Source organism: Triticum aestivum, chromosome 7A, assembly GCF_018294505.1.
Source record: "Triticum aestivum cultivar Chinese Spring chromosome 7A, IWGSC CS RefSeq v2.1, whole genome shotgun sequence".
NCBI classification, from domain to species: domain Eukaryota; kingdom Viridiplantae; phylum Streptophyta; class Magnoliopsida; order Poales; family Poaceae; genus Triticum; species Triticum aestivum.
In genome coordinates, this window is record NC_057812.1 from 13,748,092 (window position 1) to 13,775,416 (window position 27,325).

Genomic DNA, 27,325 nt, shown 5'->3' on the forward strand with positions numbered 1-27,325 from the left:
TATGATCAACATAACGATGTTCACCATTGAAAACTACTCCATCTCACGTGATGATCGGTTATGGTTTAGTTGATTTGGATCACGTGATCACTTAGAGGATTAGAGGGATGTCTATCTAAGTGGGAGTTCTTAAGTAATTTGATTAATTGAACTTAAACTTATCATGAACTTAGTACCTGATAGTATCTTGCTTGTTTATGTTGATTGTAGATAGATGGCTCGTGCTGTTGTTCCGTTGAATTTTAATGCGTTCCTTGAGAAAGCAAAGTTGAAAGATGATGGTAGCAATTACACGGACTGGGTCCGTAACTTGAGGATTATCCTCATTGCTGCTCAGAAGAATTACGTCCTGGAAGCACCGCTGGGTGCCAGGCCTGCTGCTGGAGCAACACCAGATGTTATGAACGTCTGGCAGAGCAAAGCTGATGACTACTCGATAGTTCAGTGTGCCATGCTTTACGGCTTAGAATCGGGACTTCAACGACGTTTTGAACGTCATGGAGCATATGAGATGTTCCAGGAGTTGAAGTTAATATTTCAAGCAAATGCCCGGATTGAGAGATATGAAGTCTCCAATAAGTTCTATAGCTGCAAGATGGAGGAGAACAGTTCTGTCAGTGAGCATATACTCAAAATGTCTGGGTATAATAATCACTTGATTCAGATGGGAGTTAATCTTCCAGATGATTGCGTCATTGACAGAATTCTCCAATCACTGCCACCAAGCTACAAGAGCTTCGTGATGAACTATAATATGCAAGGGATGAACAAGACTATTCCCGAGCTCTTCGCAATGCTGAAAGCTGCGGAGGTAGAAATCAAGAAGGAGCATCAAGTGTTGATGGTTAACAAGACCACTAGTTTCAAGAAAAAGGGCAAAGGGAAGAAGAAGGAGAACTTCAAGAAGAACAGCAAGCAAGTTGCTGCTCAGGAGAAGAAACCCAAGTCTGGACCTAAGCCTGAAACTGAGTGCTTCTACTGCAAGCAGACTGGTCACTGGAAGCGGAACTGCCCCAAGTATTTGGCGGATAAGAAGGATGGCAAGGTGAACAAAGGTATATGTGATATACATGTTATTGATGTGTACCTTACTAGAGCTCGCAGTAGCACCTGGGTATTTGATACTGGTTCTGTTGCTAATATTTGCAACTCGAAACAGGGACTACGGATTAAGCGAACACTGGCGAAGGACGAGGTGACGATGCGCGTGGGAAACGGTTCCAAAGTCGATGTGATCGCGGTCGGCACGCTACCTCTACATCTACCTTCGGGATTAATATTAGACCTAAATAATTGTTATTTGGTGCCAGCGTTGAGCATGAACATTATATCTGGATCTTGTTTGATGCGAGACGGTTATTCATTTAAATCAGAGAATAATGGTTGTTCTATTTATATGAGTAATATCTTTTATGGTCATGCACCTTTGAGAGTGGTCTATTTTTGATGAATCTCGATAGTAGTAACACACATATTCATAATGTTGAAGCCAAAAGATGCAGAGTTGATAATGACAGTGCAACTTATTTGTGGCACTGCCGTTTAGGTCATATCGGTATAAAGCGCATGAAGAAACTCCATACTGATGGACTTTTGGAACCACTTGATTATGAATCACTTGGTACTTGCGAACCGTGCCTCATGGGCAAGATGACTAAAACACCGTTCTCCGGTACTATGGAGAGAGCAACAGATTTGTTGGAGATCATACATACAGATGTATGTGGTCCGATGAATATTGAGGCTCGTGGCGGATATCGTTATTTTCTCACCTTCACAGATGACTTAAGCAGATATGGGTATATCTACTTAATGAAACATAAGTCTGAAACATTTGAAAAGTTCAAAGAATTTCAGAGTGAAGTTGAAAATCATCGTAACAAGAAAATAAAGTTTCTACGATCTGATCGTGGAGGAGAATATTTGAGTTACGAGTTTGGTGTACATTTGAAAAATTGTGGAATAGTTTCGCAACTCACGCCACCCGGAACACCACAGCGCAATGGTGTTTCCGAACGTCGTAATCGTACTTTACTAGATATGGTGCGATCTATGATGTCTCTTACTGATTTACCGCTATCGTTTTGGGGTTATGCTTTAGAGACGGCCGCATTCACGTTAAATAGGGCACCATCAAAATCCGTTGAGACGACGCCTTATGAACTGTGGTTTGGCAAGAAACCAAAGTTGTCGTTTCTTAAAGTTTGGGGCTGCGATGCTTATGTGAAAAAGCTTCAACCTGATAAGCTCGAACCCAAATCGGAGAAATGTGTCTTCATAGGATACCCAAAGGAGACTGTTGGGTACACCTTCTATCACAGATCCGAAGGCAAGACATTCGTTGCTAAGAATGGATCCTTTCTAGAGAAGGAGTTTCTCTCGAAAGAAGTGAGTGGGAGGAAAGTAGAACTTGACGAGGTAACTGTACCTGCTCCCTTATTGGAAAGTAGTACATCACAGAAAACTGTTTCTGCGACACCTATACCAATTAGTGAGGAAGCTAATGATGATGATCATGAAACTTCAGGACAAGATACTACTGAACCTCGTAGATCAACCAGAGCGAGATCCGCACCAGAGTGGTACGGTAATCCTGTTCTGGAAATCATGCTGCTAGATCATGATGAACCTACGAACTATGAAGAAGCGATGGTGAGCCCAGATTCCGCAAAGTGGCTTGAAGCCATGAAATCTGAGATGGGATCCATGTATGAGAACAAAGTATGGACTTTGGTTGACTTGCCCGATGATCGGCAAGCAATTGAGAATAAATGGATCTTCAAGAAGAAGACTGACGCTGATGGTAATGTTACTGTCTACAAAGCTCGACTTGTCGCAAAAGGTTTTCGACAAGTTCAAGGGATTGACTACGATGAGACCTTCTCACCCGTAGCGATGCTTAAGTCTGTCCGAATCATGTTAGCAATTGCCGCATTTTATGATTATGAAATTTGGCAGATGGATGTCAAAACTGCATTCCTGAATGGATTTCTGGAAGAAGAGTTGTATATGATGCAACCAGAAGGTTTTGTCGATCCAAAGGGAGCTAACAAAGTGTGCAAGCTCCAGCGATCCATTTATGGACTGGTGCAAGCCTCTCGGAGTTGGAATAAACGCTTTGATAGTGTGATCAAAGCATTTGGTTTTATACAGACTTTTGGAGAAGCCTGTATTTACAAGAAAGTGAGTGGGAGCTCTGTAGCATTTCTGATATTATATGTGGATGACATATTACTGATTGGAAATGATATAGAATTTCTGGATAGCATAAAGGGATACTTGAATAAAAGTTTTTCAATGAAAGACCTCGGTGAAGCTGCTTACATATTAGGCATTAAGATCTATAGAGATAGATCAAGACGCTTAATTGGACTTTCACAAAGCACATACCTTGACAAAGTTTTGAAGAAGTTCAAAATGGATCAAGCAAAGAAAGGGTTCTTGCCTGTGTTACAAGGTGTGAAGTTGAGTAAGACTCAATGCCCGACCACTGCAGAAGATAGAGAGAAAATGAAAGATGTTCCCTATGCTTCAGCCATAGGCTCTATCATGTATGCAATGCTGTGTACCAGACCTGATGTGTGCCTTGCTATAAGTTTAGCAGGGAGGTACCAAAGTAATCCAGGAGTGGATCACTGGACAGCGGTCAAGAACATCCTGAAATACCTGAAAAGGACTAAGGATATGTTTCTCGTATATGGAGGTGACAAAGAGCTCACCGTAAAAGGTTACGTTGATGCAAGCTTTGACACTGATCCGGACGATTCTAAATCGCAAACCGGATACGTGTTTACATTAAACGGTGGAGCTGTCAGTTGGTGCAGTTCTAAACAAAGCGTCGTAGCGGGATCTACATGTGAAGCGGAGTACATAGCTGCTTCGGAAGCAGCAAACGAAGGAGTCTGGATGAAGGAGTTCATATCCGATCTAGGTGTCATACCTAGTGCATCGGGTCCAATGAAAATCTTTTGTGACAATACTGGTGCAATTGCCTTGGCAAAGGAATCCAGATTTCACAAGAGGACCAAGCACATCAAGAGACGCTTCAATTCCATCCGGGATCTAGTCCAGGTGGGAGACATAGAGATTTGCAAGATACATACGGATCTGAATGTTGCAGACCCGTTGACTAAGCCTCTTCCACGAGCAAAACATGATCAGCACCAAGGCTCCATGGGTGTTAGAATCATTACTGTGTAATCTAGATTATTGACTCTAGTGCAAGTGGGAGACTGAAGGAAATATGCCCTAGAGGCAATAATAAAGTTATTATTTATTTCCTTATATCATGATAAATGTTTATTATTCATGCTAGAATTGTATTAACCGGAAACATAATACATGTGTGAATACATAGACAAACTTAGTGTCACTAGTATGCCTCTACTTGACTAGCTCGTTAATCAAAGATGGTTATGTTTCCTAACCATGAACAAGGTGTTGTTATTTGATTAACGAGGTCACATCATTAGTTGAATGATCTGATTGACATGACCCATTTCATTAGCTTAGCACCCGATCGTTTAGTATGTTGCTATTGCTTTCTTCATGACTTATACATGTTCCTATGACTATGAGATTATGCAACTCCCGTTTACCGGAGGAACACTTTGTGTGCTACCAAACGTCACAACGTAACTGGGTGATTATAAAGGAGCTCTACAGGTGTCTCCAAAGGTAGATGTTGGGTTGGCGTATTTCGAGATTAGGATTTGTCACTCCGATTGTCGGAGAGGTATCTCTGGGCCCTCTCGGTAATGCACATCACATAAGCCTTGCAAGCATTGCAGCCAATGAGTTAGTTGCGAGATGATGTATTACGGAACGAGTAAAGAGACTTGCCGGTAACGAGATTGAACTAGGTATTGGATACCGACGATCGAATCTCGGGCAAGTAACATACCGATGACAAAGGGAACAACGTATGTTGTTATGCGGTCTGACCGATAAAGATCTTCGTAGAATATGTAGGAGCCAATATGGGCATCCAGGTCCCGCTATTGGTTATTGACCGGAGATGTGTCTCAGTCATGTCTGCATTATTCTCGAACCGTAGGGTCCGCACGCTTAACGTTACGATGACAGTTATTATGAGTTTATGCATTTTGATGTACCGAAGTTATTTCGGAGTCCCGGATGTGATCACGGACATGACGAGGAGTCTCGAAATGGTCGAGACATAAAGATTGATATATTGGAAGCCTATGTTTGGATATCGGAAGTGTTCCGGGTGAAATCGGTATTTTACCGGAGTACCGGGAGGTTACCGGAACCCCCCGGGAGCTGTATGGGCCTTAGTGGGCTTTAGTGGAAAGGAGAAAGGGGCAGCCCAAGGTGGGCCGCGCGCCTCCCCCCTCCCCTAGTCCTATTAGGACAAGGAGAGGTGGCCGGCCCCCCTCTCTCTCTTTCCCCCTCGGGGAATCCTATTCCAACTAGGATTGGGGGGGGGAGTCCTACTCCCGGTAGGAGTAGGACTCCTCCTGCGCCCTCCTCCTGGCCGGCCGCCCCCTTCCCCTTGGATCCTTTATATACGGGGGCAGGGGGGCACCTCTAGACACACAAGTTGATCCTTGAGATCGTTCCTTAGCCGTGTGCGGTGCCCCCTGCCACCATATTCCAACTCGATCATATTGTAGCGGTGCTTAGGCAAAGCCCTGCGACAGTAGAACATCAAGATCGTCACCACGCCGTCGTGCTGACGGAACTCCTCCCCGATGCTTTGCTGGATCGGAGCCCGGGGATCGTCATCGAGTTGTACGTGTGCTAAGAACTCGGAGGTGCCAGAGTAAAGGTGCTTGGATCGGTCGGATCGGGAAGACGTACGACTACTTCCTCTACGTTGCGTCAACGCTTCCGCAGTCGGTCTGCGTAGGTACATAGACAACACTCTCCCCTCTCGTTGCTATGCATCACCATGATCTTGCGTGTGCATAGGAAATTTTTTGAAATTACTGCGTTCCCCAACAGTCAATATTCTCCATGTGATGTTCCCATCAATTCTCATGAGGAGACCCCCATAGTTTCCTCATACATATTAGGAGATTTTGATGCATTCCAAACTTTGCATGTTTGCCATGATTGCTTGCATCGTATGCATTCCATGAATAACAATGCTCTACATATTTCTTGTGATGCATTACACAAGTTAAGTCTCCATTATGCTATATATAGCAACAAACCTATCATGATGGATGACATGTTTCTATATCATGCATCTCATTTATTTGAGCATTGGATATTTTGTGCTAACCAACACAAGCACGTGTGCATCATGATGGATGATGTGTACATCTACCACGCACACACAATTTTCCCTTTGTCTTTGTTTTGTGTAGGTACTCATGTATACTCGTCTATTGGAAATATGCCCTAGAGGCAATAATAAAATGATTATTATTATATTTCCTTGTTCATGATAATTGTCTGTTATTCATGCTATAATTGTGTTATTCGGAAATCATAATACATGTGTGAATACATAGACCATAACATGTCCCTAGTGAGCCTCTAGTTAACTAGCTCGTTGATCAACAGATAGTCATGGTTTCCTGACTATGGACATTGGATGTCATTGATAACGGGATCACATCATTAGGAGAATGATGTGATGGACAAGACCCAATCCTAAGCATAGCACAAGATCGTGTAGTTCATTTGCTAGAGCTTTTCCAATGTCAAGTATCATTTCCTTAGACCATGAGATCGTGTAACTCCCAGATGCCGTAGGAGTGCTTTGGGTGTACCAAATGTCACAACGTAACTGGGTGACTATAAAGGTATACTACAGGTATCCCCAAAAGTATCTGTTGGGTTGACACGGATCGAGACTGGGATTTGTCACTCCGTACGACGGAGAGGTATCTCTGGGCCCACTCGGTAATGCATCATCACAATGAGCTCAATGTGACCAAGTATTTGGTCACGGGATCATGCATTACGGTACGAGTAAAGTGACTTGCCGGTAACGAGATTGAACGAGGTATTGGGATACCGACGATCGAATCTCGGGCAAGTAACGTACCGATTGACAAAGGGAATTGAATACGGGATTGATTGAATCCTCGACATCGTGGTTCATCCGATGAGATCATCGTGGAACATGTGGGAGCCAACATGGGTATCTAGATCCCGCCGTTGGTAATTGACCGGAGAGTCGTCTCGGTCATGTGTGCATGTCTCCCGAACCCGTAGGGTCTACACACTTAAGGTTCGGTGACGCTAGGGTTGTAGAGATGTTAGTATGCGGTAACCCTAAAGTTGTTCGGAGTCCCGGATGAGATCCCGGACGTCACGGGGAGTTCCTAAGTGGTCCGGGGGTGAAGATTTATATATAGGAAGTCCAGTTTCGGCCATCGGGAAAGTTTCGGGGGTAATCGGTATTGTACCGGGACCACCGGAAGGGTCCCAGGGGTCCACCGGGTGGGGCCACCTATCCCGGAGGTCCCCATGGGCTGAAGTGGGAAGGGAACCAGCCCCTGGTGGGCTAGTGCGCCCCCCATGGGCCTCCCCCTGCGCCTAGGGTTGGAAACCCTAGGGGTGGGGGTGCCCCACCTGACTTGGGGGGCAAGCCCCCCCCTCCCATGGCCGCCCCCCCTTGGAGATTGGATCTCCTAGGGCCGGCGCCCCCCCTAGGGGTCCTATATATAGTGGGGGGAGGGAGGGCAGCCACACCCAAGCCTTGGCGCCTCCCTCTCCCTCGTAACACCTCTCTCTCTCTCGTTGGAGCTTGGCGAAGCCCTGCCGAGATCACCGCTGCTTCCACCGCCACGCCGTCGTGCTGCTGGATCTCCATCAACCTCTCCTTCCCCTTGCTGGATCAAGAAGGAGGAGACGTCTTCCCAACCGTACGTGTGTTGAACGCAGAGGTGCCGTCCGTTCGGCGCTCGGCCATCGGTGATTTGGATCACGACGAGTACAACTCTATCAACCCCATTCTCTTGAACGCTTCCGCTCGCGATCTACAAGGGTATGTAAATGCACTCCCCTCTCCCTCGTTGCTAGATGACTCCATAGATTGATCTTGGTGATGCGTAGAAAATTTTAAAATTCTGCTACGTTCCCCAACATCGTCAAGCTCTCAATCCCAAGAGTTGACGAAACGAGCTCTTGAGAGCAAAGATGACTTGGGATCCCATGAACTATCCTTCCCACCGCTCTCTTCGCGCAACGACTACGCGCATCTCTCTCACTTAGCTCTCACACGGCTATGGGCTATACACCGCTTGTCGCTTCATGCTCATTTTATCGTGTTCACTTTGCATGCTATGCTTGCTTCTATGCCTTTGCCATGCAATTGTGACCCTTCCTTGCATCTACCCATGATTCACTATTATGCTACTCCTATGTGTATTTGCATGCTTGGTGGAGATCCTTGTTACTATTGCCATGTTTATCATGTGCCTCATGCTATTGATGTTATTTTGCTCATATCTTGCCTTCATGCTTGTGATATGTATTGTGCATTATTCATGACTACCATTTGCACACATGACATACTTGACATGATTCCTTCTAGTACGTTGCATCTTCACACTACTAGCTTGCTTGCCTTGATTCATATGATCGTTTGCTTTGTCGCATCACCCATGTTCCACTCTTACTTGCTTTCTTGGGTTGATGACGTATATGTTCATGCCTCTCATATGATATATTTTGTTCATTGTCGCTTGCCTCCAATTGTTGCATCTATGCTTATTGATCGTGGAGACTTGGATACTTTACTTGTGATGCATGCTTGCTTGATTGAGCCTATTGTATTTGGTTGTTCTCGCATCATATGCCTCCATACTATGAAATGCTCCCTTGTCCTTTCTTATGATGAGCATGATGCATTCACTCGTTGGGTATTTTACCACACGAATGCTAGGTTTTGCATCTCCGCTAACCTCATTTGTTTTTCCGAGTGTTTGTCATGTTCTTCATGTTGAAGGATTCACAAGGCGATACCGTCATGATACAATTTGGTCATGTGAAGGCATACACGATGTGCAAAACCAACATTTGCGAGAATCTCCTAAAGGTGAACTCCTTCCCTTTGAGCCATCCTCAAATATGCATATTGCATGGGTCACTCTCTCATTGTTGTTTCCTTCTTGTTGTCTACATGATACATATCATGAACGGAGGAGCGACATTGGAGATTGGCTCTATTGACCTTCAAAATGAGGAGCGCTCGGACTTATTGGAAGCACCTTCGAACCTCCACTCATGCCACGACATCGAGCATTGGTACACCAACAACTCCATATTTGTTGATTGTGCTCACACATGTCATGCTCATTGGACATATTATACACATGACAAATTTTCATCTTATGCATGGATTGACTCATATTATGATTGCCTTGTTGCATCTTGTATTCCCATGTCATCCATGATATATGAGCTTGTGCATTTCCTTAGCAAATTTGTTATGATATACCTTGATGGCATATTAATACATCATGATCATATTGCCCATCATCAATTGCATGATCACGTACTCATCTTGAGCATCAATTGCCATATTCATATTATTGATAAACCGTCTCTCTATGACATCATTTTGCACCGTGGTTGCATTGATCATATTTATAACACATTTGTGTGCGAAATGAATGCTTTTGCTCCCATGAATGCTTTTCATACCATTCCATCTCTTTTGGATAAGCTTCATGCACCTTGTCATGATAAATCTTGTTGCACAAACTCATTCTTACATGATGGACACTTTGTGTGCTCTAACCATTGTAGTTCCGAGTGTCGTTTGTGTTTGCTCTTTTTGCATGTATACCACTCCGGCGACACCTTGGAGTACTTGGATTGCGCAACATCTTCCACTCCGTCCAACTACAAGTCCGTCCACGACTACCGTTTCCATGGTGATGAGGATCACGATTCGAGGTCGGATCTTTCCCAAGGGGGAGGGGAGATGATGCGGAGCATCCCACATTCATCCCCATGTACACTCTGACTACTCTCCAAGACCCAAGAGAACATAAGACGAGACCTCAACTAGGCACCATTGGACACAAGGTGAACTCGCTCCTCTTCGAACCATCACTTTCCATACGTGAGACATGGCTACTACCTCAAACATGTGTGATATGCATGACTAGGAACCAAGAGGAAGCCCATGGACAAGAAGGCGAGGACACCAAGCGCGAGGATCAAGAAGAAGGGACACAGAAGAAGCTCCAGCCACCGGACGACCGATCGGGACCGGCCGTCCGACGCCTGAAGACCCACCGGGCGACCGGCCCGGACCGGACGACCGGCGATCCCGCACCCGAGCCAAAATGAGCGGACGTCCGACAAGTCCCGGACGTCCGACACACTCTAGCGTCCGGACGACCGACCGACACCTCATCCGAGCCAAAACGCCGGACGTCCGACAAGTACCAGACAACCGGACCCTCGCGAGCCACCGGACGTCCGGCCCCTGGCTGTGTCCAGTGTTGCGGGCTGAAGCCCATGTACCCCTCACTTACCCCTTCGTGTATCTAGACTATATATACTCCTCCACCACCTCCTAGTTAGGTTTAGCATTGGTTTAGCTCATTTGAGAGATAGAGCATTGCTCATCCACATCGGATCTACTCCTTGAGAGAGACCGCTGCCTCTTCGGAGAAGATCCCTTTGGATTCAAGACCTCCTCGCGGAGAAGAACATCAAGACCTCCTCACGGAGAAGACCGGCTACCGTTGTATGGTCCCTAGTTGATCGTGTACCATGTGAACTCTTATGTATCCGAGGATCTAGCACATGTGTGACTTTCTTGTGTTGGTTTAGTGATTCTCTTGTGTTTCCCCTTGTGTTTTCCCTCTTTCCCCCCTCGTGTTCTTCATGTTCATCGCGGGATCCGCTCCTTTCGTGAAAGATCGGCCGATTAGGGTTCTACCCTACATCAGGCCATCTCTGTCGTGGACATCCTGGATGGTGGAGGTGGCGGTGCAGGTGTGGCGGTGTAGGTGTGGCGGTGCAGGTGCGGTGGTGCGGGCGGCGGCGCTGGTGGGGCGTGCTGGTCTGGTTTTGGTCCGGACCCTCTGGTTGCGGCTTCCAGATGATGGCGGGCGGTGCGGGAACACCCTCCGGTGAGCGTTTCTGGCTGGTGGTTTTCGGTCGGTTTGGTGTCCCCCGTCAATGGGCATGTGGTTCTTGGTGGCTTCGCGCCGCTCTGCTCCAGCTGCCGTGGTGAGGCGAGAAAAGGTGTGTGTCGGGTAGGAAGGTTGGCGGAGGGATGGGAGGTGCCGACGTGGTTGGGCCACCCGTCGCCGGCACGGGGGTGTGTCGGTCGTGGATGCGTCTGCTCTCCCTACTTCCTCGCCGAAGTGCGGCTGGGTTGATCTGGCGTCGTTAGGGGCAGAGCGACTACTGGCGGCTCTGTCGTTCGTGGGCTGCCAAGTGTGCCAAAGACGCAGCCTTTAGCGGGCAAGGGGGTGTCTGGTTGTAGGTCGGCGGCCCTGGCGGCGGGAGACATGTTGCTTGTGGGCGGAGAGCGTGTCTTGGGTGCGGGCGGGCAATCTTGGCCACGTGGGTGGCATGGTTGTTGGTGTTCGGTGGAGCATGGAGGAGGGATGTGAGTGACGGAGTTCATTACTTGCCTCATTGTTGCCTGGCCGATGGTGGCGTCATCCGCGGGCGTGGTTTCCTTCCTGAAGGCCCTGCCGCGGCCTCTCCTCCTCTCCATGCTACTCTGGGTGGAAACTTGATCTTCACGATCCGGCAGTGACGGCACCATGGTTCGTGCCCTTGTTGGAGGCACGGTCGAGGAGCCCATGCTTAGTCCATGTCCGGCTTCACTTCTTCACGGTGACTTGCGCTCCGTGGATGTCTTCATCGACGTCAAGTGGTCTTAGTTAGCTTGGTTGTTGTTGAGGTGGTGTGTCGGGTGCCCAGCACCTCTGAATCTCGTCATGGGTGTGTGTGTTGTTTGTGGTGGCATGTGTTTGTATCGGCTTGCTCAGATGTTTGTGGTGTTGATTGATTTATTATATATACTAGGAAAAAAGCCCGTGCGTTGCAATGGGAGAAAAAATATTCCTACATTATCCTGTTAAAAGGAAGAGCCTCAGTCATGGTTAATCTTCCTACCTGAATATTGGGGCTTCCGCCTCGAAACATGCATTATCATTAACCATGACTGAGGCTCTTCCTTTTAACAGGATGATGTAGGAATACTTTTTATCCCGTTGCAACGCACGTGCTTTTTTTTCTAGTAACGTAAAAGAGAGGTCATTGCTAATAATTTTAAATATGAAACTTAACCTTTTGTGATTCATTTTGTGTTTTTAAGAATCAGAAATATATGAAAATAGGTATATCCGAGATAAAAATGACCATTGTTAAAAAAAGTTTGGAAATTATGAAAAAAAAATTGTTGGGTTACGAAAAACAAATTATAGTGATGCATAGTTGCATAGTTACCAGAGATGGATGGATCTACGAAGCATAAATTTGTTTATCAATTATCACTTACTTAAGGCATTTATAGGTTGTAAATGTATAGTTGACTCTGAACCAATAATATTATAACACCAATAATTATAATATTATTCATATATTTATTAACTGAGGAAATTTGGAGGGACAAGTAGTTGTCAGAACGTGCCTCAACAAGAGTTATGTACTAACATAGATCTTAATTAACACTGACCACACGTGGAAAATAGAAGGGACAATTAAGTAGACGGCCTGAAAGTTGTGAGCATCTGATGTCGCGCCTCAGGGTGGACGACACGAGCGGTCTTTCGGATCGGCTCGTGGCCCGCTCGGTCCTAGCCAGCTCGGGCCTAGTCCGCTCAAAAAATTAGTCGGTCTGAGCTCAATAATCAGGCCCGACAAAGCTTCGGTCCGGTCCGGGCTTTAACCAAGCCGATCAAGCGGACCGAGAAAACGTAGTCACCGTCGCCGCCATTCCTCATCGTCGTGGCCACCGGCAGCCCCCGGGTGAACCATCGTGTCCCCGAGCTTCCTTTATTCTTCCTTCCTCCCCTCCCCATGCACCATAGCCTCTTGCTGCCACTCGCCATCGCTATTGTGCTTGCACCACCGCAGATCTGGAGTTCTCGACCATGGCCATGGCTGTCGTTTGAGCGCAGCACGCACACTGGCCACCAGCTAGCCCAGGTAGGCGAACGCCTCGCCGGCGCCACCAGGATGAACTGGACGGCCTCTTGCATGTGTGGGCGTTTCACCAGGTTCGCCATGATGTACTGCAGCTCCAAGGCCACTGTTTCAGTTCGTGCACCGACGAACTCGGCGCACAAGCCCATGATTTCTCCGTCGGCGAGCCAACGTTGCCGCCTTCAACTGCTACCGTAGTGGTCTTCCAGGACCCGAGGGCGATGAGCGTGTCCACATATGCCGGCGGCTCGCTATCAGTTTGTAAAAATTCAGTTTCGTAAAAATTCAGTTTTGTCAGTACGGTCAGTAGTTCAGTTAGCTAGTCTGTCAGTAGATTCAGTTAGATGGTTAGCTAGTTTCGCTCGCAGGACCAGGTCATGGGATGGCATGATCACAATAGTTTGTGCGAGCGCAGTAGTTGCTCGATCTCAGCTCTGCGTCGTGGGATGGCACGACCAGTAAGCCAGCTTGAGACGTGGGCGTTTTGCTTGTTATTGGCAGCTATTTGAGCTTGCTACTAATAACAGAAAAGCAGAGAAAAGCTGCAGTTTTCAGTGCGTAGCACAAAAACAACATTGGTCAGACTTGTTCTTCTCTCGCGTGAAATCCTCTCCCTTTTTCTCTTGTGCGATCAACAGCTATCTGCAACTACATAAACGGCAGCTAAATAGGACCTAAATGCAGCAAAAAATAGTCTGCCAGGCAACATCGCTGGTCGGTCCATTCGGTCCTCTCGGGCTTGAACGAGCTGACTCCCAAACGGTCCGGTCCGGACCGCTGGCGGCCGGTCCAAATGACGGCTCGGACCGGGACTGGACCGTGACTACTCTGAGTCGCACCCTAAGCTTGTATTCTTTAGGAGGATTATGTTCTCGCCAGCGTTGTAGCAGAAGGCATCGTCGCAGACCTCCCACATGGCAGTGCCGATTGACGAGCAGTTTCCTGCGTGGATCATGGTCGCCAATATGGATGTACCAAAAAATGCAAAGATGTGGGCAAGCAGCACCGTGCAAGTGCAGAGAGGAGCGGCGTTGCAACTTTAATTAGCGTAGAGCAGCAGCTGGTGGAGCCACGACGCGAGGATGCTTCCGCGGCAGCTTCAGCCCGGGCTCCTCCATGTCCCGCCACCGAGATGTCCGTCCCTGCTCGTCCCCGCCGTCGGCCCTTCCCTTCGAGCCTTTTTTCCTTTTTCCTCGTCTGATCACGTCAGATCCAATCTTTATTTTCCGTTCCTATTAAATCAGTTCTCTTTCCCACAGGGCGCCCGTGCTTTTCTCCCTTCTTTATTTTATCGGTTTTCTCTCGCTCGTTAATTCCTTCTCTTGACACTTGAGGTGGCTTGATGATTTCAGATTGCTCAGATATTTAAATTAGTGAAATAGGATGTAAAAAAGCGAGGCGATACTATTTAACACGAAGAAGCATATTGTGACCAATGTTTTAAATAGCGGACTATGGCATTTAGCAGCGATTCCAGCTATAGCGGCAAATTGTACATGAAATCATTTAGCGGCAACACCCTCAAACAGCTATAGCGGGGCTATAGCCGGCTATTTAAAACTATGATTGTGACGGTGACCCATGGAGTCAATCTGTGCCTTATTATTAGCGAAAGATAAAGCGGGAAACTCTTTTTTTTCCTCCGTCAAAATAGATTTACTGGAGCATTCAGTCACCCCTCACCCGAACGGCGGCCTGGTGTGTTTCTCCGGAGCAGAGGAGGCGTGCGAGAAAAATGGCGGAGAGGCGGAGAGGCGGTGTTTCTGCCGGCGGCCTGTGGCGCGGAGGTCATCCTCAGCCGTAGCCGGCGCCAGCGGCATCCTGTCCCTTAGCTCGGGTGGAGGCACTCACCGCGGCTTGATCTGTAAGTGTTCGATTTGGATCTGTACCTAGCTAGCTAGGGTTCCTGATGCTTGCTCCTTGTTAGCGGTAGTCTGATGCCGAGCACTCCATGCTCCCACAAAACGATAGCAGCGCACAGCGGCATAGTTCAGGCATTTAATTTTTAGCGTGATGTACTCATAGGTCATAGCACTCCCTGCTCAGGAGGAAGATTGGGTTGCTGGAGCAGAGGAGTCTGCATTTTAATTTTTCTTACAGACATCCACTTGCTCTGCAAATTCTTAGTTCAGACTTCAGACCACGGGCATAGTAGGAGTAAAAGAAAAAGAAAAACTCTGCAAAATCTAGGGCCGTATAGGATTGTCAAGAGCATACGAATAGACCATCCTGTAACTGAATGAAGGGCCATGGTAGAAGTTCTGTGAAATTCCGAAAAATCAAAATCTAGGACCATACAGGAGTCTGTTTCGTATTCCCAGCACCAGCCGAGGATCCAATTCATCATTGGAAACTGATGAAAACAGGTTCCTGATGGTCCAAACTAAAGCAAGTACAACGACCATCAAATTTCCAACATCTCTAGTAATCTTCAGAAACTGAACCACACAAACGGTTGAAAGAAACAGGAAACAACCTGAATGTTCGGTGTGTACTACTTAGTTACACTCGACAAATATTCAGAAACAGGGTGCAAAAGGAATAAGTGCTCCACTTCTAACAGGGGAAACATAACTAAGTAGGTCTACTTACAGAAGCTGAACACTTAACACAACTATCTACATCCCCATTATCATCTCAGAGAAGCTCCTGATTAGCCTTATAACCAAAAACTTCAGTAGCGCATTGTCAGGCTTCTCCGTGCTAGACCGAAAAAATCACTCATCTACCAACTACCATATCACTTATCACTTGAATAGATTTATTCACCTCAAGAATATTACCTCCTAACTTCACCTCAGTTCTACTAATTACGCTAATAAGAGAGCTTTGGAAGAATATAAGACAATTTTTGTCTGCAGGAAATATAAGACAGTTATTAGCTTGTGAAATTACTTCTATCCATTTGCCGATCCTTTCAAACCACCACCCCTTCGACCTTTTCTTTAAATACATTCAATGTTGGTGATTGGACCATATTCTTGTTGTGCACTAGCAAAGGCGTCATGGTTCACCGACAACGTCGTATTATCAGTAGTAGGCAGCGCCACATGAATTTTTACAACCACCGCCCTTGCCATCTTGAAAGAGAGAGTATATATACAACTTAACGTACCCCAAGAATTAACCAAAGTGGAAATTTAGAAATGAGATGCACATACAACACTTAATTACCTTGTATTCTTGTGCATTAGCAAAAGCTTCATGATTCACTGGCAGCATCGTATTATCAGTACTAGCTGGTGCCATAGGGATTTCCGCAGCAAGCTCACTTCCCATTTCAGAAATATCAACTGGTACTGCGCAATAAAGAATAAAAAATGCCATATGCCTGTGTGAAGAGAGAGTTTATATATATGTAGCTCACACCCCAAGAAATAACCAAAGTAGGATAAGATGCACATACAAGCTTGCTTATGACTCTTGGGCCTTCAAAATAACGTCCTATCGGTCTTGTGGGGCTCTCAAAGTTCTCTGCATTTTCTTAATATACAATAAAATTCTCCGCAAGTTCACTTTTCCGCATTCCACACATATCTCCGCGGGCTCACTTCCTGGTAGTATAAATGGTTATCATTTCTTTGGTGACAAACAAGAGCTTGAAAACCTTGGCCTTTTGGGTGCTTCTTTACTGCTTCTTTCCAGTCCTATTTTTTGGTCGCTTAATCCATAATGGAGAGCGATCTCCATAAGAAATGGCAAGGACTGGATCATCATGCCACTGAGATCCTTACATTGCAGCTGCAGTGACTAAATGTGTGACAGAGGCCCCCTTGTATTTCCAGCTTCTGCCATGATGAATAGGCGTTGCATGCTTCTGAGCACGCATATGCGTTGGCCCATCTGCCTTTTTCCCCATTTAATTTTTCTTCCGGGTTTCTTTTTCTTTGTGTTTATTTGTTTTCCCCTTTCTCCTTTTCCATTTCTAGGTTTTGTTTTTTCATTTTCTTTGGGAAATATGTGAATTTCCTACAAAGTGCATGAACATAAATCAGTGGCAAATTAACCCTTTTTGGAAACCACTAAAATTTTCTGTAAATTTGAATTATTTTTATTGTAAATATGATTTTTTTTTAAATGTGAACATTTTTTCAAAGTACATCGGAGTATAGGACAACATTTTTATCTCAACACATGAACACCTATCTTAACATAGGACAACATGTTTCAGGCATATCACCATATTGTCGCAATATATACATGATTGTAGCCAAGCATGTTCATTTTATTCTATTTTTTGTAAACATGAACATTTAGAAATATGAGACTAGTATTTTTTTAATATGAACATGTTCATTGAGGAATAGGACAATTTTACTTTTTATTTCTCCCTATTTATTCACTTTAAATGGGTTTTATATATGTTTTCTTTACAATAGTAAGTAAAAATAAACTTCAGAATACAGGCCTTTCAAACTCACGGACAGAGCTAAATTCATGTGTTCTTAAAAAAAAACTAAATTCATGTACACGTTGTTTTGGTAGGTGTGGTGTGAAAATATAACTGAGTACCAGTACATCCAAACGGTAACACTACCCTTTTTGAGTCAATGCAAAGTCGACCCACACCTCGCACGATACTGTCAGTCACCGTCCTCTGCTTTGTAAACCGGGCGATAAGCTTAACAATGCGCAAAGCAGGCACCGGGTACGACGGAGTGTGCTTCCCGATGCTTGCTTAAAATACTTGAACACCCACGGAACCATGCATGCAGTGGAGCCATCTTTGTCTTGTTAATGTATGGAGATTCAGGACTGTTGTACTGCTTTAGTTAGTATGTAGAGGTTAATTAACCACGACACAGTACTCTAAGCCGCATCTGAATCTATTCCCAAGGTCCCATCTCAGTCTTTGCTTGCTTAAAATATGTTGTTTAAATTTTGTCATACTTGTAGTATTTTGGAGTGCATTATGTTTTCAGTTTTTGTCCATAAACACGTACTGCGTTACAATTAGTTACTTTCGGGCATCCATTTCAATACTAAAAATGTTGCAATATTGATCAAATTCTACACTTTTAGAAACACCGAGAGCGACATAATCGCTCACGTTACATTTCTCACTTCTTGGTCCACCTACTCCTCAAGATATACTCCGCTGTCACTATTGTTTGCCGACACGAGGAGCGGTGTTTGCATCCGACGGTTATGCATCACTCTAAGTTTGCATGGCGTCTGTAAGCCCTGGGGGTCGCCTGTTGTTCAGTTTTCTGGTTACCCCCTCTTCTTCCTTCTCTCAATATTATTTCTCCTTCAAGCTCCCTTTCTATGATCCTCCTTCAGTCCTGATCTGTGGGCGCATGATTTTCTTTTTCTTTTTGAAGATTGCGGTGAAAATGTTGTTTTGGTATGTGTAGCATGTATAAGACTTATGTGAGTCCAGTAGTTCATCCAGTGTAGCCATTTCGAAAAGAAAAAAAAAATAGTCCATCCAGTGTCTGCCTCTAGTGAATGCAAAGTAGAAGTGAACTAATGCACAGCCAGCTGCTTGGATCGACGAGGAGACAAGGCATGAAAGGTTCATGAATTGATTAATCCAACTAATATGGTAGCTTTTGTTTCAAACTGGCTGTCTGGCAGGCAGTGCGGATCAACTGTGCACCAAACTGTCATGTTAATTAAACTAATACTCTGTCAGCTTCTAACTGGATCGAGGAGGTGGAAAGACGGGAGATAAGCTTAACAATTCAAGCACCTGGTGGCTGGGCACCACATTGTGTTTCGTGATGCTTTTAGTGCATGAAGATTGATCATGCTCTTAGTGCTTTCGTATTACTATGAGCCCCCGGGAAGCACAATACTGTAAGCCAGCCGCATCCGATGCTATTTTTCTGCACTCCCAATGTGGCATCTCAGCCTTGGTTACATAGCAAGCTGAACCAGCTGGAACATTTCATTTCTAGAGTGACAGGAGAGGAAAAAAACATTACGTAGCAAAGAGTGCTTTCAATTTCTTCCTTCCCTCCTTCCCTGACACGGCTTGATATAAGAAAAACTGACATTTGGTGTAGACAAACTGTGACACAAAAACTTATATCTGGATCATTTATACACTAGGTTGATTCAACCATTTGACCTCTTTAAATTACATACATTCACATGCTTGTAGAGTGTTCCCTCTTCTCTCTACCTGTTCATTTCGAGACTTCTTCTAATGTAATTTGTCCCCGCGCTTTCCAAATGCAAGAAATGCCATGCTATGTGTGATCCTTTGATGCAGCCAGTGCTCCTCATAGGAGGAAGACAGGAAAAAATAAGGAGATGAAGACGAGGGGACCGGAAAGACTAGGATAAGAAAAATCATAGAGGTGTTGGCCCCGCTAAAGACGAGGGGACTGGCCCCGCGAGGAGATGGTACTCCAACAGCCATCAAATTTCAAACATCTGTAGAAAACATCAGAAATTGAACCGCACAAACATTTAGAAATACCGGATGTTCAGTGTGCTATTAGGGACACTACACAAACATTTAGAAACAGGGAACAAAAAGAATAAGTGGCCCACTGTTTTGAAAGCACTACAAAACATAGATTTGGGTCTACTTCTACCAGGGAAAACAACTAATTAGGTCTACTTACAGAAGCTAAGCACTTAACACAACTATATCTACATCCCCATTATCATCTCAGAGCAGCTCCTGAATAGGCCTATAACCAAAACTTTCTGTAGCACACTGTCAGACTTCTCCACGCTAACAAAAAAAACACCGATCTACCAGCTTTGGTATCACTTGTCACTTGAATAGTTTATTCAGCACAAGAATATTACCTCCTAACTACAACTCAGTTCCCCAGGACTCTGTCCCTCTGCCTCTCACATGCGCTAATCTGATGCAGGGTGGAAGAGGGATCACGAGCTAGCGGTGAGAAGAGGGGGCTGCAGGTTCCTGATTGATTGATGCTGCGAGAGTTCAAGGAGGAGGGGCAGATCGTACCTCTCCTTGAGCAGCAGGTACGGTCTCCACCTATTGATGATGCGGAGGAGGCCGAGGAATCTCCTCAAGTGCCCAACAATGTCTTCTCCGATCCAGGTCCTTCTACCAGAAGAGGTGAGCCCGAGATCCTGCAAACTATGTTTTCCTCTCTAATCTGTAACGCGATTTGGGCAACTATTTCCATGAAAATGAGGACACATCTTCTAACCTCTCCCCTTCTAGTATGGAGTCTTTACTTGATCTAAGGATGGTCAATGATGTCTCTCGACCACGGCTGATGTCGCTCATTATTATTTTTTGCTGTAACATGCATTATTTGTTAATTAATTCTACCTTTGTTTGTGTGTGTTTAGATGTTTCGATCCGAGGCACAGAGATTAGGTCCCCAATCAGTGCTTCACTGGGCGCCATGAGACCCCTTGTTGGGAAGCTGGATATGCTGCTGCAAGCTCCTCTTATACAAGGATGCTCCAACTCCAAGAGGGTCAAGAGGCTCATGGAGGTGATGCGCCTCCTCAAAGATGACGTTGAAAAGATGGACTCCTACCTTGATCAATTGTCAGAGGTGGACGACCCTCCTATGGCGGCCAATTGCTGGATGAATGAGGCGCGCAACCTGTCTTATGACATGGAGGATTATATTGACAGCTTAATATTTGCGCAGCCTGAGCATCCCTCCCTTGTTCCCAACAACATCAAGACATTCAGATCCGGCCTCAAATTCAGATTCTTCCTCAAATTCTTCAGTCATGCCAAGACTACCAAGACTCAGCTTGTTAGTATTGCGGAAACGCTATCAGAATTCAGGATGTATGTTCAGGAGGCGATTGAACGGCACCAGAGATACAGTCTCCATTCTTGCAGCACACTGAAGCGGTGGTTTGTGCCCATTGGACCTACGGTTCCAGTTTCAGTGCGGTATGATGAAGAAGCGGCACACATTGTAGTCGATAGTTGGATGAGTGAGTTTATTAACTCACTGGTGGCTGACGTTGGGGAGGATCAAGAGCAGCAGCAGCACCAGCAGCTCAAGGTGGTAGCTGTTCTTGGACCGTCATGTCTCGGTAAAACTACACTTGCCAAAGTGTTGTACAGCAGAATTGGGAAGCAATACCATTGTCGAGCTTTCATTCGGGTGTCTAAGAAACCCGATATGAAGAGGATTTTCCGTGACATTCTCTCGCAACTCCAGCATCCGGACCCCCCACAGGATTTTAAGGAGACTGACCTCATTGATAATATCAAGATATATCTACAAAACAAAAGGTACTACTGTTTTTCTTCATACAAAATGTTGCCATAAAACCCTGATTAATATGCAACCTCAATTCTGGCATGCTGCAGGTATCTGATTATTATTGACGATCTATGGGAAACATCAGTATGGGATATTATTAGTCATGCTTTTCCCGAGGGTAGTCGAGGCAGCACAATAGTAACAACTACACAGATCGAAGACGTTGCAGTAGCATGTAGCTGCTATCAGTCAGGGCATGTCTTTGAAATGAAACCTCTGGATGATGATCACTCAAGAAAGCTATTTTTTAACAGACTCTTTGGCTCTGAAAGTGAGTGTCCTGATGAACTGAAACAAGTATGTGATGAAATTGCTGAAATATGTGATGGTTTGCCACTAGCCACAATCAGCATAGCTAGTCTTCTACTAAGCCAGCCTGTCATGTCAAATGATTTCTTCACATACATCCATCACTCGGTAATCTCTTGTTTCTCTGCAGTGCCTACTTCTGAAAGAACTAGACAAGCACTGAATCTGAGCTACAATAATCTTCCTCGTTATTTGAAGACATGCCTGCTCTACCTTAATATGTATCCAGAGGGCTACACATTCTTAAAGGGTGATTTGGTTAAGCAATGGGTGGCTGAAGGTCTGATCTGTACAACAGAAGGGCAAGACATTGAAAAAGTTGCAGAAAGCTATTTCTATCAGCTTATTGGTAGAAGCTTCATCCAGCCGACATGTGTCAACTACTACAATGAGGTGTTGTCCTGTCAAGTGCATGACATGGTACACGATCTTATTGCGCACAAGTCTGCAGAAGAAAATTTCATCATGCCAATAGACTACAGATGTCAAAAGAATGTGTCACTTTCTCATAAGGCCCGTCGACTCTCGCTCATATTCGGTGATGCGAGATATGCCAAGACACCAGCAAACATCCGAAAATCACTAGTTCGGTCAGTTAGATTTTCTGGATTACTTGAGTCTATGCCTTGTCTTACAGAGTTCAAGCTTGTTCGTGTCCTAAACCTTCAACTAAGTGGTCAAGGCTGCCGTGATAATGATATGGCAGACCTCACTGGGATTTCAGAAATGTTTCAGCTGAGATATTTGAAGATTGCAAGCGATGTCTGCATCAAACTGCCGAACCATGTACTACAGTGCCTGGGTACATTGGATATTACCGATGCAAGATTTGCTCCTGTTCCATGGGATGTGAATTTTCCACGCTTGCTGCACTTGCACATGAGTCTTCCTGTCGAGAGAGATCTGCTGGATTGGATAGACAGAACAAGGTCCCCCAGTCTAATGAGCCTTGGCAAGCTAAACCACCTGCAGGAGCTCCATCTTACCTTTTCTTCACTGTCTACTTTCCAGCATGTGGCAAAAAACATGGAAGCTCTGGGTTCTTTAATCGGAGGTCATCGCAACCTGAAAACTGTAGCAGTGGCTCAGGCCTCATCGGTTAAAAATACGCCGGCTTCAAAAACATACATTTCATGGGATTGCATGGAACCTCCTCCTCTTCTCCAGAGATTTGAATTCTCGCCGCACAGCAGCTGCATATTCTCACAGGTACCTTCGTGGGTTGGAAAACATGGCAACTTATGCATTTTGAAGATTGTTGTGAAGGGACTGCCAGCACATTGTGCTGATATTCTCAGAGGATTGCCGGCCCTCACTGCCCTGTCGCTGTATGTGGAGACGCCACCTGATGATACGATCATCTTTGACAAGGCCGGTTTCTCAGTTCTCAAGTACTTCAAGCTTACGTTCATGCGGGGTATAGCTTGGGTAAATTTTGAGGCGGATGCAATGCCTAGTCTCTGGAAGCTCAAGCTAGTTTTCGATGCCATCCCCCCACTGGGCCAACAGTGGGAAACATATGCACATAATACGGCATTAATCAACATCGATTATATGCCAGGCCTTAGAGAGATATTCACAAAATTTAGGGGTGCAGCTGCTGATCTGGAGTATGTTTCGATGATTGGCGTAGTTAGCAATCATCCGAGCAATCCTACAATTGACGTGCAATTAGCGGATTCTGGTTCCTATGGCAACGAAAGCACCGAGGCAGAAATAACAACCAGATGAGATAATTCATTCTGCTTCTCGCTACTAGGAGTACTAGCACAGGTCGGTTCAGGTGCTATAATTAAAGAGCAGATAATCTGGTGGCGCAGAATTTGCTGTCCTGGCTTTCGCTTGCACTGAGTTTGTGAAGTATATTGGGGAAATGTCTTGAATCCACTTAGGCATATTGCCTGTTGTAACTTATACACATCATCATCTGCATGTTGTTCGTGTGAGCTCTTATGTTCTTGACAAACAGTCAGCTGATATTTATGCTTCTTATCTGTTTTTTCCAAAGAAATTTGGATCTTACGAACATCTTTATACAAGTCTAGTTAGTAGCAGACATGGTTCGCCAGAAGATAATGCAGGGGTACTAGCCAATTGAAAAAAAAAATAGTGTGCCATGACAAAATAGTGTGGCCCTTAAAATAGGCGATTAACATGCTATATCGCGTTATAGTGTGCTATTAGCGAGACATTCTACACTAATTAATTTAGCAAGAATAGCTTAGAACGTTATAGTGTGCTATTAGCGGAGCTCTAGCATGGTTTAAGATTGTGGAAACGAAGCCACACTTAGAAGTTGGCCTGGCAATGATAGATTGGTGATGGGGAAGGAAAACCTGAACTATCCAAGCAAGATAGCGAGAGAGAAAGGCGTCAAGCAAGCCTGTTCTGACCAGGCTAATTTGTCATTCTGACCGCTACTCCATAAGAGAAGGTGGGTGCAAACTCGCCCCCTTTCTTTGATCCATTGTTCCATTCTATTCCCTTCCAAAAGTAAGGTGTGGGTCTCAAGATGGCAACGGGGATGAAACCCACCGGGTTTTGCTTTCCCAAACCCATCCCCACAAAAAAATCACAAGCCCGTCCCCGTCCCCGTCCCCGTCACCGTGAGTGGGGCTAGCTTTCTGCCCGTCCTCTAAACTCATTGGGTTTTCTAAACCCATTGGGTTTTCTAAACCCACGGGGAAATCAGCATATTAAAGCAAACATAGCAGCAAAATAGAATAGAATTTCAGCAGCAAAAGGAGCATATTTCAGCAGTGTAACTTCAGCAAATGTCAACATAATACAATAGTACATGGTTCAGCAACTAAAAGGAGCATATTTCAGCAGCATAACTTGAGCAAAAGAGAGCAATAACATCAGCTACAAGGAGCATATTTCAGCACGAACAGTAGCATATTTCAGCCATAAACAGTAGCATATTTCAGTTCAACAAGATGTCCAATTACACAAGTTCTGAAATAGAATTCATGGTTCACAGATCACAAGCACAAATGAGACGAAATGGTCCAATACATAAGTTCTGAAATGTAATTCATAATTCCAGTGGCGGAGCTTGACAGTAATCTGGGAGGGGGGGGGGGGGCAAAGCGAAAATATAAACAACTGAGAGGGAAAAGAATTGATTTTTTCCAAATCTAGCCATGCATAGTATTTTTTCTTCATTGTTTTGTCTTGGGCTGGGGGACCATGGCCCCCTCAAAGTTGAACTAAGCTCCGCCACTGCATAGTTCACAAATCACTTTAAAGTGGGCATCATCATGCCATCTTTCACATCTCCAAGCCTCCAAAAGACTATCTTCAAAGCATTCAATGCCAAATCAAAGTGCCAAGTCCTAGAGAAGATCAAAATTTACTCAAGCTATAGTTAAACATGAAAAATATGCAGATTGGTATATGAAATGTGCAAGTACTTGTACTCCACCTGCATTCCCTCTTGAATGTCTTGAAGACTGGCGCAGATCGTGGTCAGCAACTCTTGCAAGATCGAATTGAGCCAGGCGGCGGCGGCCCTTCTCCAGATCAGACCGTGGTCGGTGGAGGCTCGCCGGCGCAGATCATGGTCGGCGGCTCTTGCAAGATCGGATCGAGCCAGGGGACGGCTGGGGACCTAGGTTTAGGTTTAGGTTTGATGTGCGGGGAAGAGAGACTCGGGTGAGGGGTGTGCAGAGGAGAGGAACGAGCAATACTGGCCACATCGAGTAAGCAACCCAGCGAGGGGTTGGTTTGGCCTCCACGCTGGTCGCTGGGGGGGTTTGGCCGCTCGGTCTGCGTGGCTTTGGGCTGGGCCAGATCAATGCATGTGTATTTTACCGGGTTTTGTCGGGTTTCGGGTACAGGGACTATCGAAACGGGTGTAAACCCACAAAACGTGTCGGGTTGTATAATCTGTCCGATAACAGCCCTGCGGGGATGAAAAAGTGCCCATCCCCGTACCCTAATAGGGTAAAAAACCGCGGGGACGCGGGTTTCAGGGCCCCATTGCCATCTTGATGGGTCTGCTTACTAATACAGAGAGGGTACTGAATGATCGCTGGAACGGGGATATGGGAGAGACCAACTACTAGAGATCAACGAGGCGGCTGGCACATGCGCTGCAGCCGCCGACAGTAAAGAAAAGTAGACCATGGGAGGCCGTCGCCACTTGGGTCCCGTGAAGGCCACCGCCACCGCGTCGCCATGTCACACAGCCGATGACTTGCCCAGTTCGCGTGGGCGGAGACCAGCCTCACCGTATTCCAGCGTTCGAAAACCAACCCTGATTTGTGCTTCGCAAGGCCGGAAGCCACTCTTCCCCTCACCTCCGGGGCTCACGTATGGCTGTCTGATGAGTCGGGCTGCCGGACATAGCGAAGACATGGCTGCGGAATGGGGCTCAGCCACGGTCGGCGATAGGCTAGGGTAGCCTAGGCTAGCCTAGTCCGCTATAGTCTATCCGAAATGTAATACGGTTTATATGAAAAACATCAGGTTTGCACGAGTTCGTTAGGCTTGTTCAAATCCGCTCTCAAATGTATGTGCTACGGTTAGATGTCTGGCTCCCGCGTCAGTGGCAGTTCCCCCGGTCCACGGACGGTGGTATCCAGTTTGCGGGTTAGTGTTAGAGATCCCAAACTCCCCTTAGCATTTTGTGCTTGCCCATTGGTTATGCACACTAGTAGTTTTGTAACATGTTGATAGCTGGACGTCAGTTGACGTACGTATGGAGTAGAAAGTTGACGTATATTGTTTAGTGCCTGATGTATGTGATCCGGTTAGAAGAAGCATTCCTCGCGAATCAACCTATGGTTAGATGGTTAAAGGGACTGTGGTATCCCCAGTTCACTAGGGTTCAAACTCTGGTGCTCGCATTTATTTCAGGATTTTCGACAACACCGCATTCAGTGGGAGGGGACGTTTCTGTCGACGACGAGGTGCCTATGGTGACTTCGTAAAATTCAAGATGCTATGCCGGCTCAGTCTTTTGAAGATGCTCACAGAGGTAGGGTATGCGTGTGTGCGTTCATAGGGGCGAGTATATGCGCATGTACTGTATTCAAAAGGAAGAAGCATTCCTCCACATGTACACGTCACGTGGTCTCCTCACAGCTTGGAAATTTGTCTACTAGAAAAACTGAAGGCTTATAAAATTAACAACTTGAGAGGAAAATATGGAGTACTTGGCTTGTCACATACGAAACATCCCTGCAGAAATTGCGTCGGCGCGCGCAATGATGTCACTGAAGCCTGAACACGCACAATAATCCTGCGTGTATCCTCCTATAAGTGAACGTATATATCCATTATTCACTTGCACTGCATTTCCAACAAACAGTGTGTATGCGTAGTGAGCTAATATCAAAGTAGTATTATGCTTGAGATGCTTTGGACTTCAGATGAACTTTAATAATAGATCTGAATCATTTTCACACAAGAAATATTTTTGGTTGTATGTATCGCTAGCGTCGCGTCAAGAAAATCTGGAAGAAGCTAGAGATGTAGATCATCTGATCATTTTCGTAAACTAATAAAACAAAACAGGAAGAAGCTAGAGATGCGGTAGATCGATGTTGACGTGGCCCGAACCCTAAGAAATCTGCTAAGTTGACGTTCCCGTTTTTCGGTGCGATGACCTGACTGAGATCTGAGGACACAAAATAATGTACCCCATAAGCCTGCAGGAAAGAGAGAGAGAGAGA

At 45.6% G+C, this 27,325-nt stretch overlaps 1 protein-coding gene across 2 annotated transcripts; it reads left to right on the plus strand.

Annotated features, from left to right (window-relative positions):
- Positions 1-14,756: 14,756 nt before the first annotated feature.
- LOC123149994 (disease resistance protein RGA5) lies at positions 14,757-23,651 on the plus strand. 2 transcript variants are annotated; one of them, XM_044569789.1, is made up of 5 exons: positions 14,757-14,968; positions 19,941-20,152; positions 20,392-21,304; positions 21,383-21,606; positions 21,775-23,651. In XM_044569789.1, exons 2-5 carry the CDS (start codon positions 20,002-20,004, stop codon positions 23,373-23,375), a joined length of 2,889 nt encoding a protein of 962 aa, XP_044425724.1. In that variant the 5' UTR covers positions 14,757-14,968; positions 19,941-20,001; the 3' UTR covers positions 23,376-23,651. The 2 variants fall into 2 exon arrangements, with proteins under 2 accessions (XP_044425724.1, XP_044425723.1); XM_044569788.1 differs by having other exon boundaries at positions 21,383-23,651.
- The last annotated feature ends 3,674 nt before the right edge of the window (positions 23,652-27,325 follow it).